This window comes from Tyto alba, unplaced genomic scaffold, assembly GCF_018691265.1.
Source record: "Tyto alba isolate M040663 unplaced genomic scaffold, T.alba_DEE_v4.0 Super-Scaffold_39, whole genome shotgun sequence".
NCBI classification, from domain to species: domain Eukaryota; kingdom Metazoa; phylum Chordata; class Aves; order Strigiformes; family Tytonidae; genus Tyto; species Tyto alba.
The window spans coordinates 7,657,374-7,669,977 of record NW_024881314.1 but is presented as its reverse complement, the minus strand read 5'-3'; the positions used below and the strand labels follow the sequence as shown (position 1 = coordinate 7,669,977).

Sequence of the window (12,604 nt, the reverse complement as noted above, 5' to 3'; positions counted from 1 at the left end):
AACCCCCCATGGTTTACAAGGTGGGCTTAACTTCAGTTCTGGGTGTTAGAAGTAAAGCAACTGCCAAAGCCAAGGTCATGCTGCCCCTGGTGATGAGGTTCACTTTGCCAGGAGAGGGTTGCCAGGCCAAGCTGGAACAAGGAACCTTAACATTTTCATGCAGCAACTTCTTGCAAGTTACGCTTACATGTTTTAAAGTTATGTTTATGGAAGACAAGAACAAATAACCAAGCAATATGCAAAACAAGACATTTATTCTTAGAAAAGCAGTCAGGTTTATGTACAGTGAACCACAGAGGAAGAGTAAGGTCACATACTGCTGTCTTCAGGATCCTTCCAATGTGCCTTCTTTGACGATGACTCGTGCAAGATTTCGTGCAAGAGCAAGTCTCAGCATTTCCACTTTCGTAATCTCAACGTCATCATCCTAAAAGCGAGCAGAGTTTGGGTTAGATGGCTACACACCATTAGTTAGATGATGATGGGTTCTCTGCGTTTTGGGAAGGATGCAGGTCATTGAAAGGAAGAGTTAGGTGTATATTTACCTGTTACAGGGACCTCCTGAGAAGAGCAAAAGCTACATTTCCTACTCTTTAGATCAGCACTGCCAAAGCCTTTTCTTTCTCTGGCAGCTGCAGAGGTTTGCATGTGCAGCACATGGCTCCCTGTTCTGTGCCTGGAACGCTTCCTGGCTGGAGCTGTTAGATGGCAGCATCTCAGCTTTTCATTGCCCATGTAATTTTCAATTATTTCTCTTGGAAAAGCATCACAGTCCAGTCCAAATCAGCAGAACAGTGAGGAGCAGAAGTACTCCTGTACTGGTTTTGCATGTACTTAGCTACCTGTCAGTGAGGCCTCATTTGGTTGGCCTTTAAAAATAACACCATATCCAACCTTGGTAACTCAGCCTCTCCCTCTTTTCTGCCCCCACCCAGGCACATAAAGGCGGAGTTCGCTTTCCCCAGCCCTCCCCACCACCCCACCCATTCATTATCCCCTTGTCCTCAAAACAGGAGCTACCTGGAACTGCTGCTTAGCTGACTTCCCTGCTGTCAGGTCTTCCAGGCATCGCATCAATTCGTAAGTCTGCTCTGCTGAAAATATGACCTGGGGAAATAAAGGTACTTAGTGAAAATGATCAAGTTCAAGGACATCACAAAGTCTGGTGATTCAGCTGAGAGGAGGAGAAACCTTTCACGCTCCCACAGATCCATCCTGACCCTTTAAATCACAGGATCAGAGGATAAGGGGGGCTGGAGGTGACTTTGGGAGGTCTCTAGTGCCACCTCCTGTGCAAAGCGGGGTCAGCCATGAGGTGAGAGCAGGTGCTCTGGGTTTATCCAGCCATGGGTCTGTAATTGCCAACCAGTCATTTTCCTAATGGATCTTAAAGAAAAATTGGGCTTAGAAGGAAGCACACTAGAGAAATCTTCCAGCCAAGCACCAGAAGGAAGTGGAGGCAGTGTGTATTTCAATCATCAACATATATGTATTTCTGTTCTCTAAAAGCAGGGAACCAAGGCAAGAGTCGATTATCCCACCCTGGATACCCCGTGTGCTCCCGCTGACGGGACACTCGGATACCTGCGCAGGTCTGGAACTGCCACAAGCAGTTCTTTGGCACTGGAAGTGCAAGCGCGAGCCTGGGGGCAGGAAGGGGGTCTCCGCTTTGAGATACCGTGTCGTGTCGGGAAGAAAAGAAAGGGTGTGGGGGGCTCTTTGTCATGTGTGACCAGCGTGCTCACCTCTTTCTGCTCCAGCAGGGGAAGGGCGTCTGTCAGCAGGGTCATCCAGAAGGAGCAAGGAGCAATGTGAGCCGTCATCAACATCAGGAGCAACTTGGCAGCTTCAGGGAACCGCTTCTCCCCGTACAGCCGGTGGAATTCTCGGTACTTGCCTACACACGGGTGTTGGTGAAGGGTGAAAGGTGTCAGTGTGCGTCAGACTGGCTCAGGCCTGGGCTACTGGATGTTGGGAGGTCCCTTTGCTCCCGTGAAGCCTGTGGCAGAACCAGCCCCACCTGAAATGAGTCTCCAAAGCAGCTGAGTCTGGGGGAAGGGGAATCTTGGGCATGAAGAAACGTTAAAATAGAGGCTGGCTGAAGAGGCAGCCAAAAACCTGTTACTGCTCTTGGTAGGGTTTACTGTTGCATCTAGCGTGCTTGCTAAGCAATAGTGTCTGGTGCTGAGTGTTTGCAGGGTGAGCACGAGGGGCTTAGCGAGCCTGGTGGAGTCTGCAAAAACCAGGAACGGGACGGGGCGGGCGGGGGGTGAATGTTCTTTTTGATACATAGAATATCAGGAGGTCTGAAAGGCCTCACTGTCTTCCTGACTGCTTAAATGGAAACTGAGATCTTTGTTCATGTGGAAAGTTCTGCTTTTGCTAAGAATTAGTTGGATCAACATCCAGCACGTGAGAACTGGCTGAGGATGAGAGTTTTATTCTGCAGCTTTGTATCCACTAAACTGTCAAAATACTGGAAATTATGATTCCCATTCAGATTCAAGTTTGACAAATGCTTGAGCTCAAGCCAGAGACATGTGAAAGTTGTCCAGCAAAGGCACACCTGATGTTTCTAAAACCTCCAAAGGAAAAACAAGCAGAAATATAAAAAGCAGAAAGGGAGGTAATTTCTCCACTAACACAGTTTATAAACACAGTTACACAATTAAAGTACAACCCTTTGGGGCTAATGCCAGGGTCACTGGGTGACCCTGGGCATAGGGAGATATGAGGGATTACCAGTTTGGTAAATCACAGTTAGCTTCTAGGCTTAATCTAGGTTAAGGTTTAAGTGAAGGAAATACAATTCCAGTTTTACAAGCCTGGACCAAGTGGGAACAGATCAAATTCAGGATCACCCTCACTGTAATGCTGGTGTCAGCCAGAGGGGAGTCAGTCCAATTGCCAACAGCTATTCCAAATTCCTATTAGATTTTGGCTCCCATAGTTGGGCTTGCTAATGGCCACAGCTCCAGAGAAAGGTGCGTTTTAGCTGAATTTCCTGTCTTGGTCCATTAATCAAAAAGGCTGAAGAGCAGCTGCAGCCAGATGGACAGGTTACCACAGCCCATGCTTGTGCCAGCCAGAGGGAAGCTGTGGTATGTAAAGGAAACAAGCTGGAGGCCCTCAGCTGTTACCTGGCACAACTGCCATAGCAAAGGGGTAGGAGAGAGCTTTTGTTTGAGTGAGCTTGAAATTGGCACACTGAACCAACAAAAGCTGTTGAGATTCTGGAGAACTTCATGAAGGTAGTAAAATTATCACATTGCCAAAGTAACTGCAACCAGTGGTTTACTCTTCTACGGAAGCCCCCTAAGTCTTCCAGACTGCATTTGTTAATATTTCAAAGTCCCTGTAGGTAGTGATACAGTCTGGGAAAAGACAAAGAAAGCAGAAGCATACAAATGTCAGAGTTGAAGACTATCCTGCTGAAAGCAATGCAGAACAGATGCCCACTGCAAGTGCAATTGGAAATGCAGTCTCCCAGTAGCAAGCAGGCTACATCCCAAATCACCTTCAGTCATCTGCTTTCCCCTCATCACCAATGGCCAAATGGAGGAAGAGACAAATCCAAATAATTCTGTGGAGTCAACTATGTTCTACATAACAGACCAGAATAAAAACTGTAGACACTTCTCACCAAGAAACGTTAGCCGGTCACTAAGCAGCATGGACGGTCCCAAATTATCAATGAGGTCCAAGTCAGAGAAGCACCCCCTTTCACAATAGTCTTTAAGGAACCTAGGGAGAAAGTAAAACACAATAAAAGCTTAGAGGGGAGAACATCATCCACATTCATTTTGCATCTCCTAATCCCTTCCCAGAAAACTTTACTATACAACTGTGTTCCATCTTAATCCACCTCCTGTGAGGGATTCAGAGACATCAGAACATTTCCTGGGAGTGGCCAATGAACTGGTGTAATGTGTGTTTAACAGACACCTGATTTGTTCTTCTAGATGTTGTGGTTGTCGAGATCTATTCTTTAAAAGGAGTAAGTGGAGGAAGGAGCACAGGAAGCTGAGGCTGGTGGATGCATAAATAACACTCCCAGATCATAACAAAAGCTCTATTTTTCTGCTGTGTGAAAAAGTTGATAAGCAGTAGGAACAAAAAAACAATTCTAAAAGCTTTTCATCTGTTTGGTCACAGCCTTCATTATGCTGCTTTTATCCACGCTGCTTCCTGTGATGGTTTTCTTTCACCTTCTGTTGAAAGAAATATAATGATTCCCACTCCCTCAAAGAACAAATGAAAAAAACCTCAGCAACCTCTTACTACTCACTTTTTTTAACTGCTGAAGGCGGAGTACTGCCTGGCCATCTACCCAGAGTGTAATTTCAATATTATACTCTTAACTGTGCAAAGAGATTGGTACCTACCCATTTCCAATTGGCAAAAAAATACATGACACAGATTGCTAGAGATTAAAAAGCATAAAGAGAGTTGCCTTATCTTTTGTCTAGGCCCAAGCTAAGTGTTAGCATCCTCTTCAATTTTATAACAACTTTCCCTCCCCTGCAAGGTCAGATACTGTGACAAGCTTATGCAAAACCAGGGATGTGATATAACTTTACTCTTTGTTACACGTTACGTGCTTGAGATTTTTTGCAGAAATAGTGGCTTAAGTGGCTCTCACTGATTTATTTGGAGACTGCATGGTGAACTAGACTGGTTAAAAATAACCTGAATAAAGCACAGAAGGGGATAATCTGATTTCACTCAGATCAGTTCCCTGGTTCGCTCTACAGCCCCTTGAACAAGGGGCAAGTGAAAGGGCAGTGCCTACGAGATACTGCTGAAATAAATGTTTATCAAAGCAAGATCTAGGAGGGTTGAACCGTTAGATAAAGCCAATCTGTTTCACCTCGAGATTTCATGAAGTAAAACGGTGTAGAAAAGTAACAGCTAGGGTGCTGCAGATGAGAGTACCCGGGGATGAGACCTTCTGGTGCAGAAGCAGGTACCTGGTCTGAGGGAAAGACAATCCCCAGGTGCCGGCAGCAGAACCTCTTCTGGTCCCTGGCAGCACGGCTGCCTCCTCCCCTTCCTACCACCCCACGGCAGCCCTCCTCTGAAGCTGCCGATTCAGACTCACCGGTCGGATATCAGCGTAGCGAAAGCCGCGTCCTTCGCTCTGATGCTCCACGACAGGGCAGACCCCAAGCGATTATTCCGCAGAGCCTTCATGGCCATGATTTTACAGATGCTACGAACTTCAGAGAAAACATAGGAGAAGAGGGAAAGAGTTAGTTTCAGTAGTTTCGCTTGTATCACAATGTAGTTTCGCTTGTAAAACAATGAGATTTAAAAATCAATCACCTTGCTCATGCATCTGTCTCTGCTCACAGATCCTCAGCACTTTGAGGGCCTTCTGTTCTGTGTTAAGGGGTACCCGCTCAATATGAAGCTCCAAATATACCCTGCCGTATTCTGGACAGTGGTCAAAGTAATCTACCCCCAGCTGCCACAGGCTGAGAGGGGAAAAAAAAAAAAAATCATCAAGCATTCCGGTCATATAAATTTTAAATAGGTGCAACTGTAAAGCCACAAGGAGAATCTGAGTCTGCATTAATAACAGTTGGCTCTGATTTAACTTAGTTTTAAGAACTAAAACGGCTTTTACTTTCTACCAAATACCAGCTGCCTATTATACAACTTTAGGTTACCTGCATCTCACGAGTGCTTTGGTGCAAGTTGCTCTGTACCAAAAAAGCCACCGTGGCAGGAGTAGTTCTACCCTGGTCAATATGTTTGACGGGTTCCAATAGACAGCTTTTGTCTCTCAGTCAGGAAAGGAAACGTGCTAGTGTTGTACGATCCCTTACGGACACCTTTGCCGAAATCCTAACGGTGGCTTCTCTAAGTTTTGCCTTTTTACTTCATTAACATGTAGTTATTTGTTTTGGCTGCTTTGACGTTAGTCTATCCTCTGAGTTAAAAAAAAAAAAAGTTGCTACCTGTGATGGGAGAAGAGTCCTGAGGCATACTCTAGCAGAAGGAATTCACGCATATTTGAACCAAAGCTGGGAAGGGGAAGGAGAAAAGAACCAGGCATTATTATTTGCACCTCATTGGAAAGATCTGCTGACTTTATTTCAGAAGTGCTTTTAATTTATGCAACGTGTTTTCTCATGGGCTATCTTAATAAGCTTTGTACCTCAGGCCTAAGCATGTAGGTCAGCTTTCTCCTTGGGGAGACCTGCCAAATATTTACAGCACTTAGTGAATATAACCGAGAAAATGCTTTAAGATTCTAAAACTTCAAGGGAATTCAGATAGCAAAATTCAATTGCTCAAATTTATTCAGAACATAAGTACAGAAATTCTTTTTAAATTAGTCTCTCACCATTTCCAATTGTCACAAATATCTGGGCCCTTGACTGTATTTCAGATAAAATTATACTTAAAAAAAAAAAATCCTGATGCTGTACTGGGGCACTGCTGGACAGCACATCAAATTCATCAGGCCAGTAACTGCTTCTGCTTCTCAGAGCATCCGGGCTGCCTGTAACTTGAGGCACATGCAGCACCTTTATTCTCCATCTTGTGTAAATGCCCAAAATGCTCCTTTTCAACCAAAATCTACATACTGGTTCAGTCATCCTTGCTTTGGGGTGTCTGAATTATCAATGTAAATGAATACTTACTAGAGATTGTGAGACTGGAGGAGTTTACAGTGATCCAATAGGTCAGTCAGATGCGCCACAAACCACCAGTTGCTCAGGGCAATGCTGTATTTGAAGTAAGCAAAAGAAAGAAAAAAATAAGCCTCCCACTCCCAAGGAATGTGTCAGGCTTCCCACAGCCACTTCTCACCGATACAGAAGCTATATTACAGTCTAATGTCTGGTTGGAATGTCCCAGACCTAATGGAATACTTTTAGTTCCTGCCTGTTTCACATATTTTCGCTAAATTATTTGAAAGGATGATCAGGTGGGCTGTACCCATATCCTCTACCCCAAATACTACTGGAGTGCATGCACACAGAGGCAACACTGGAGAAGAGTAAATCAAAAACCTGGAAACTCGACCTGCATTCCTTGATCACTTGATGCATCTCAAACTCAAAGGCTGCCATTAAAATCGTGTCTAGAGGCTCAGGGCTGCTTTCTCCACCCAGGAACAGGTCCATACTGGACTGGAATAAGATTACAAGACGTGATAAATGCAGAAGTTGTGAGATGGTAAAAGGAAGACATTTGTTTGGTTGTAGAAACCTCCTTTAGATTATTTTATGGGAAAGAGTATGTCAGAGACTGAACACATTTAACCAAAAAGATTTTGCCTTCTTTTAGCATAAGGGAACTGGGAAAACAATTTGCAGGAACAAGACTGGTACCACAAGACACTGAGGAGAGTTGGTCTTCAACAGTTATTTGTCCACTGTATCAGTCTCCCAGTGCACCTACAAATTCTAAGAAATGTCTCAGTTACATAGTTGCTGTAAGATGTCAACCCTCCCAAACTTTTTCTTTAAATGCAGTAACCCTTGTGTGCATGCAACGGTGAATATAAAAATAATTCTATTTCATGCCTGTGCATAAAACCGCAGTTCCACTGGCTTCACAGTTGGATGGGAATACAGGAGTCGGGTAACCAGAAAGTGGTACCAAGTTGTCATGAGTTCCTTCTTCTCCAGTATGGCATCCTCATCTCCCAGCAGGATCTAGTGGGAAAAAAACATAGAAGTAATTCTACAAATTCAGCAATGTATATAGCTGCATCGTAACTCTTCAGAGGCATCGCTCCCATTTTGCAAAGCTGAGGATTTAATCAAAATTAAATAACAAAAGACAGAGATCCTTCTCAGAGCCCAGTTTTATCATCAGCCTTATGGCTTGGACATGAAGAGAAAACAATCCGCCCAGGCTTTGAAAGGCTGTTGCAAAACAAAGAACACAGTACAGAAGACTGGCTGAAATCTGAAGTAATGAACAGATCATCCAGATTAAAGTTACTTATGGCTACACAGGGCTCCTGAAATACACAAGGATGGATCCAGTACCCGTCCACTTTCCTTCCTTCCCAGCAAAAACACACCTTGCAGATGGATTCCATGTGGGAATTGGAAGCAAAAGTTCCATCCTGCAGATACCGCTGACATTCTTCATGCCAGTGCTGCCATTTTAACTCCATCTCGGTGAGTGTCTGAGTGTTGCCAAGCTGCACAGAGGATAAGATATATAAAATAAACACTGAGTCAAATCGTAACAGGCCCTCTGCCTGAACTCACAGTCATTTGGTCTAAAAAGCTAGACACAGGGCTGCCATCAATTTTTTCCTTGCTCTATAGCTGCATTTGAAGTGTCTGTCTTTAGCCATCTCAATAAGGCAAAGGACCTTAGGAGGGTTCCATGAAAGATTACTGTGATGCAGCTGCAGTTTTTCCTCCACAAGGAGAACACTGCAACAGAGGGGACACTGCTGGCAAAGTCTTCAAAAAATACCCTGTACAAGAGACTAGTTCTCAACAGGAACTGTTTCAGACAGCTGGATAATGTATCCTGCTACAAAAATTATCCTTCTGTGTTGGTTTGTCACCTAACAGGTTTTTGCCTGTATGGTTGGGTCTTCTGGGCAATCCAAGAACAGAAATATTATTGCTGTGAAAGATTAAGAGTGAGTTTTAATGGTCAACAAATTGTGATGTTAGGAGCCACAGCAGAGATGAAATAGACTGGACTGTCATCCTTCTTATTCTTTTCCCAACGTAACTGCAGGAAAAAAATCCACTTTGTACATACACTGGGCACAGGCATCTTCTTCATCAAGTCATCCAAGATCTTGTACATGTTCACCGATGTGGGATTGGCACTGGCTTCCTTGGAGAGCAAGTGCCGTGCTTCATCCATTCGGCCTTGCAGCACAAAGACATCCACCTGCAAAAACCACCTGTGAGCACCTCACTGTGAGGCTGCAAAATACCCAGGAGCAGTACCAGAGGGGAATTTTAACTTGTGATTTAGGCAAGTTAAGTGGAGTTAAAATGCTTAAACTGTAGGCCCTGCTAATTCAAGTACACAGTGTAAGTCTTGACCTCTACAGAGCATGAAAGCAAAAGGATCAGGATGGGAATGAGGGGCAGGATGATCTTCAGAATAGCTTCTTCTTACAACTTATACAGGCAGACAGCAGTGTGCTAGGTATCAGTTTCTGAGATGTAGTCTAGTGTCGAGTAGGGAGGAGGAAGGCAAAACACATAGGCATGAATTCTCTTTGTTTAAGAATCTTCTAAGGGACTATACTCGCCACGTTCCAGAAGAGCTCGTGTTTCGATGGATTTTCACTGCTCAGAACTTCACGGACCATGTTGTCCACATCACAGACATGAAGTCGAACCCAGTCAAGGAGCCGAAGCAGAAGGGGACCAGCTTTATGCAGAGAAGATTTCATTCTGTTAGTTCCCAAACTGCTATTTTACACGCTTCTAACCTTCATGGTTTGACAATCATTAGATGAGGTTTACTGATTGGCTTTCTATTTGCCACACTCAAATTACAAAGGAATGGAGTTCGTTAGGTAGCCAGGCTGTGGGAGCACCAGGCTGCTGACAGATTTCTGTGTGGCAAATTTTAGACAGAACAGCAGTAGAGTCTGGCAGAAAACCCTAACAAATTACATGAGGAAATAAAAGGCAAGTGATTCAGATCATAAATCTTGCAGTGCCAAAAGACACAGAGAATGTTTCTGTTTAATTTAGCATCAACTCGTTATTATTAACTGAATATCAGGAATAAATCTGTAGATTAAGTAATCTACAACTTGTGAATCTCTCTTCTAAATTCTGGGACTGTGCAAGTAGCATATTTATTTGCATAATCCAATTTTCTTATAAAAGTATTTACTAATATAAAATGCTGGTGCAAAACTGACTTTAAAAATGGCATCCTAAAGATAAAGGAGTTGCATCAAAGAATGTGTAAATGTTAGTTGGCATCAACATATTTAATGCTTAAAGATGTGCTTATGTTTAAAAGTCAAATAAATTGGCAACTTTTGATATCCCTCTTCGCCACTACCTTTCTGTTAAAAAGACAATTTAAATTGTAGTGATCTACACAAGGGGGAAAAGTAGAAGGCAAATCTAATAGCTTGACATAATTAAATATGAAGAAGGCAATTTACTGAGGCAGAAGTAGTATTAAAAGGCTTGTTGACACTTGTCATATCTCTAAAACATATTCAAATATGATACAATAGACACGATACACATATTAAACAAGTATGTAAATAAAAAGTCCTTCAGTCTTAACATCAGAATAGTTCACTGCTCACCTGCAGCTGCTTCAACAAACAGAATCTCACACAGGTTCCAGATCAGCTCCATTGCAGAGAGAATAGAAACCTGAAAAAAGCAGGGCCATGCTTCAGATTTAGTAAGTATTCCAGTTAAGAGCGTTTTTTTTTTTTAATCACACAAAGGCATCTGCTGTCCATAGCAATCAGCTGAGCTTGGTTCTTACAGACAAGAGAAATGTCGCACTGACATTTCAGAGATACAAATTAAGACAGAAACAGGCTGCAACTTCTCTACACACATTCAGCTTAGAAAATATTGAAGCTGTTTGTATACTAAAACAACACGATAATTTGTCATCACTGGGCAATACTAAATAGTACAGAAGGTGCTCTTTTCAGTCTTTTAGCACTCCTAAGATTTAACAACACAAATGGTAAACGAAGAAGGAAAGGCCAATGACACAGCATCAGTGCATCTAATAGGACAAAACTACTGCGAGCAACCTGCTCTTCCCATAACGTTCTTCTAGTGTCTGACAGTTCACAGTGAGCACCCAGAGCTTGCTACGAGGCTCAGATGCAGCTGGCTTTAGGATGACAAGAAAACATCGCACCTATAACACTGAATATATGTTTAATAAATGGCAGTGAATCCAGATGTTGGGCTTCTTTTCATTGTTTGAGAAATACAGGAGCTAGCTATTTATTTCCATTTATTCTTGGTCACGAAACGCATCCAATATACTAAGCCAGAGTTAAATCTAAAATGCCTTACAGCCACAGTGTCAGCCTTGATGAATTTACTAGCCCATGATTCACGTTCAGTTGTGACTACATGACACGACTGCGGATTACCTGAGTGCTATACTGGCTGTGCAGGGCAGGGTCCCGGGTTGAAACTAAGGGAAGAATAAGGAAAATCAAAGAGCAACATATTTACCTTTCACAGCCCTTTCTGGGCTCATAAATAAAGACAACAATACCTGATCTCTCATCAAGCAGAGACCTAAATAAGTACACACATGGCAAAGCTAACTTTTATATAAAACTTCATAACTTTTTTTTATAAATCCTGTGCAAATCTAGGTATGACTACAGAGCAGGGATAGAAGGGAAGAGTAAAATCTCCCATTCTTTGGGGGCAGCAAGCTGTTAATTTGGACTCAGGTTCACACAAAACCGCAACCTGAGATATGAAAAGACTGCAAGTTCCCAGAAAATCAGTTAAAACACAATAGAGGGGAAAAAAGAAATCTCTGACCAGATTCACAAACCAAGTTGGAAATCTCCCAGATGGGAATCTTAATTATTACTGAAATTATGCATGCTATTTTATGGCAGTTGCAATGACTTATAACTAAAATGATACTTTTATATGCACAAATAGCATTTCCTTTTATTGCAGTAAGAGAACAAACAAACTTACTAGCTGCCTGGTGCATGTCCTCCATACAGGCTCTTATCACCGAACGGTAGTTTTTACTCACTTGAACCAATCTGCCAAACACAAAAAGGCTTTGGTTAGAGAAACCTGTTTGAGTTTTAGTCTCGTGCCTATTGTCCACTAAAGCCTTGCAGGTTTCTCTGCAGCAGAAGGCACTCCCGGTTGTTGGAGGGACCAGGGCTTTGTTTTGTAAAAACCACTGCAAACCAGGCATTTTTTTCTGCACTAAGCAGCCTGGTCAGTGGCATTTGCCCCACGGCGGGCACGGACGAGCGCTTGCCCGGCCGGAGAAGCCGCAGCGCCGGCGGGTGTTCCGCGCCCCCCACCCCACTCACTGCGCTTTCCTCGACTTCCCCGCCAGCTCCTCCTCGCTGCGCTGGAGGCCGATGAAGATCCCGTGCGACTCGTTGAAGAGTTTCCGCAAGGTCTGGATGTAGATGTCCTGATCCTTGCGGACCACGAAAACGCGGGAGGGGCTCGGCCCTCCCTCCCCGGTGCCTGTAACACACCCGGTCAGCTCCCCGGGCGGCGGCGCCCGGCGCGGCCCGGCCCCGGGGGCGGGGGTCTCACCTCTGCGGCCGAAGAGGGTCTCGCACACCAGCACCTCGGCGGGGCCCCAGGCGAAGCACAGCTGCCTGGCGGACGGGTCCGCGCCCGGCACCACCTGTGAGGGGACGGCGGCCCGTCAGAGGCGCCCGCGCCCGCCCCGCGCCCGCCCGGCCCGGCCCGGCCCCTCACCATCAGCGGCGGCTCCGCGTCCGGCTCCTCCATGGCGGCGGCCGCGCTCCCCTCCCGCCTCCCGCCTCCCGCCCGCAGGCCCCGCCGCGGCTGCCCTCGCCGCTGCCTGCGCCGCCGCCCGCCCAGCCGCGGAGCCCCGCCGCCGCTTCCCCGCCGCGCTGCCGGTTCGAGCGGAG

General features: G+C 44.8%; 1 protein-coding gene across 2 annotated transcripts; it reads right to left on the bottom strand.

The window, feature by feature from the left end:
• Nucleotides 1–237: 237 nt before the first annotated feature.
• Nucleotides 238–12,556, bottom strand: NUP85 (nucleoporin 85). 2 transcript variants are annotated; one of them, XM_042802396.1, is made up of 19 exons: nt 12,429–12,555; nt 12,261–12,354; nt 12,026–12,188; nt 11,673–11,743; nt 11,102–11,145; nt 10,283–10,352; nt 9,257–9,378; nt 8,752–8,886; nt 8,048–8,170; nt 7,542–7,673; nt 7,039–7,145; nt 6,654–6,737; nt 5,964–6,029; nt 5,326–5,477; nt 5,102–5,219; nt 3,644–3,744; nt 1,746–1,897; nt 1,021–1,107; nt 238–427 (listed from the first exon to the last, which is right to left on the bottom strand). In XM_042802396.1, the coding sequence occupies exons 1-19, from the start codon at nt 12,459–12,461 to the stop codon at nt 326–328; spliced, it is 1,956 nt and encodes a 651-aa protein (XP_042658330.1). In that variant the 5' UTR covers nt 12,462–12,555; the 3' UTR covers nt 238–325. The 2 variants fall into 2 exon arrangements, with proteins under 2 accessions (XP_042658330.1, XP_042658329.1); XM_042802395.1 differs by having other exon boundaries at nt 12,026–12,354; nt 12,429–12,556.
• Nucleotides 12,557–12,604: the final 48 nt, after the last annotated feature.

Excerpts from the sequence above, each read along its gene's own strand:
- NUP85 (XM_042802395.1), bottom strand. The coding sequence starts at position 12,461 with ATGGAGGAGCCGGACGCGGAGCCGCCGCTGATG. Across the intron at positions 7,146-7,541 it reads AACTGCGGTTTTATGCACAG|TCCAGTATGGACCTGTTCCT; the intron begins GCATGAAATAGA and ends ATCTTATTCCAG. Across the intron at positions 6,030-6,653 it reads CTCCAGTCTCACAATCTCTA|CTTTGGTTCAAATATGCGTG; the intron begins GTAAGTATTCAT and ends TCCCCTTCCCAG.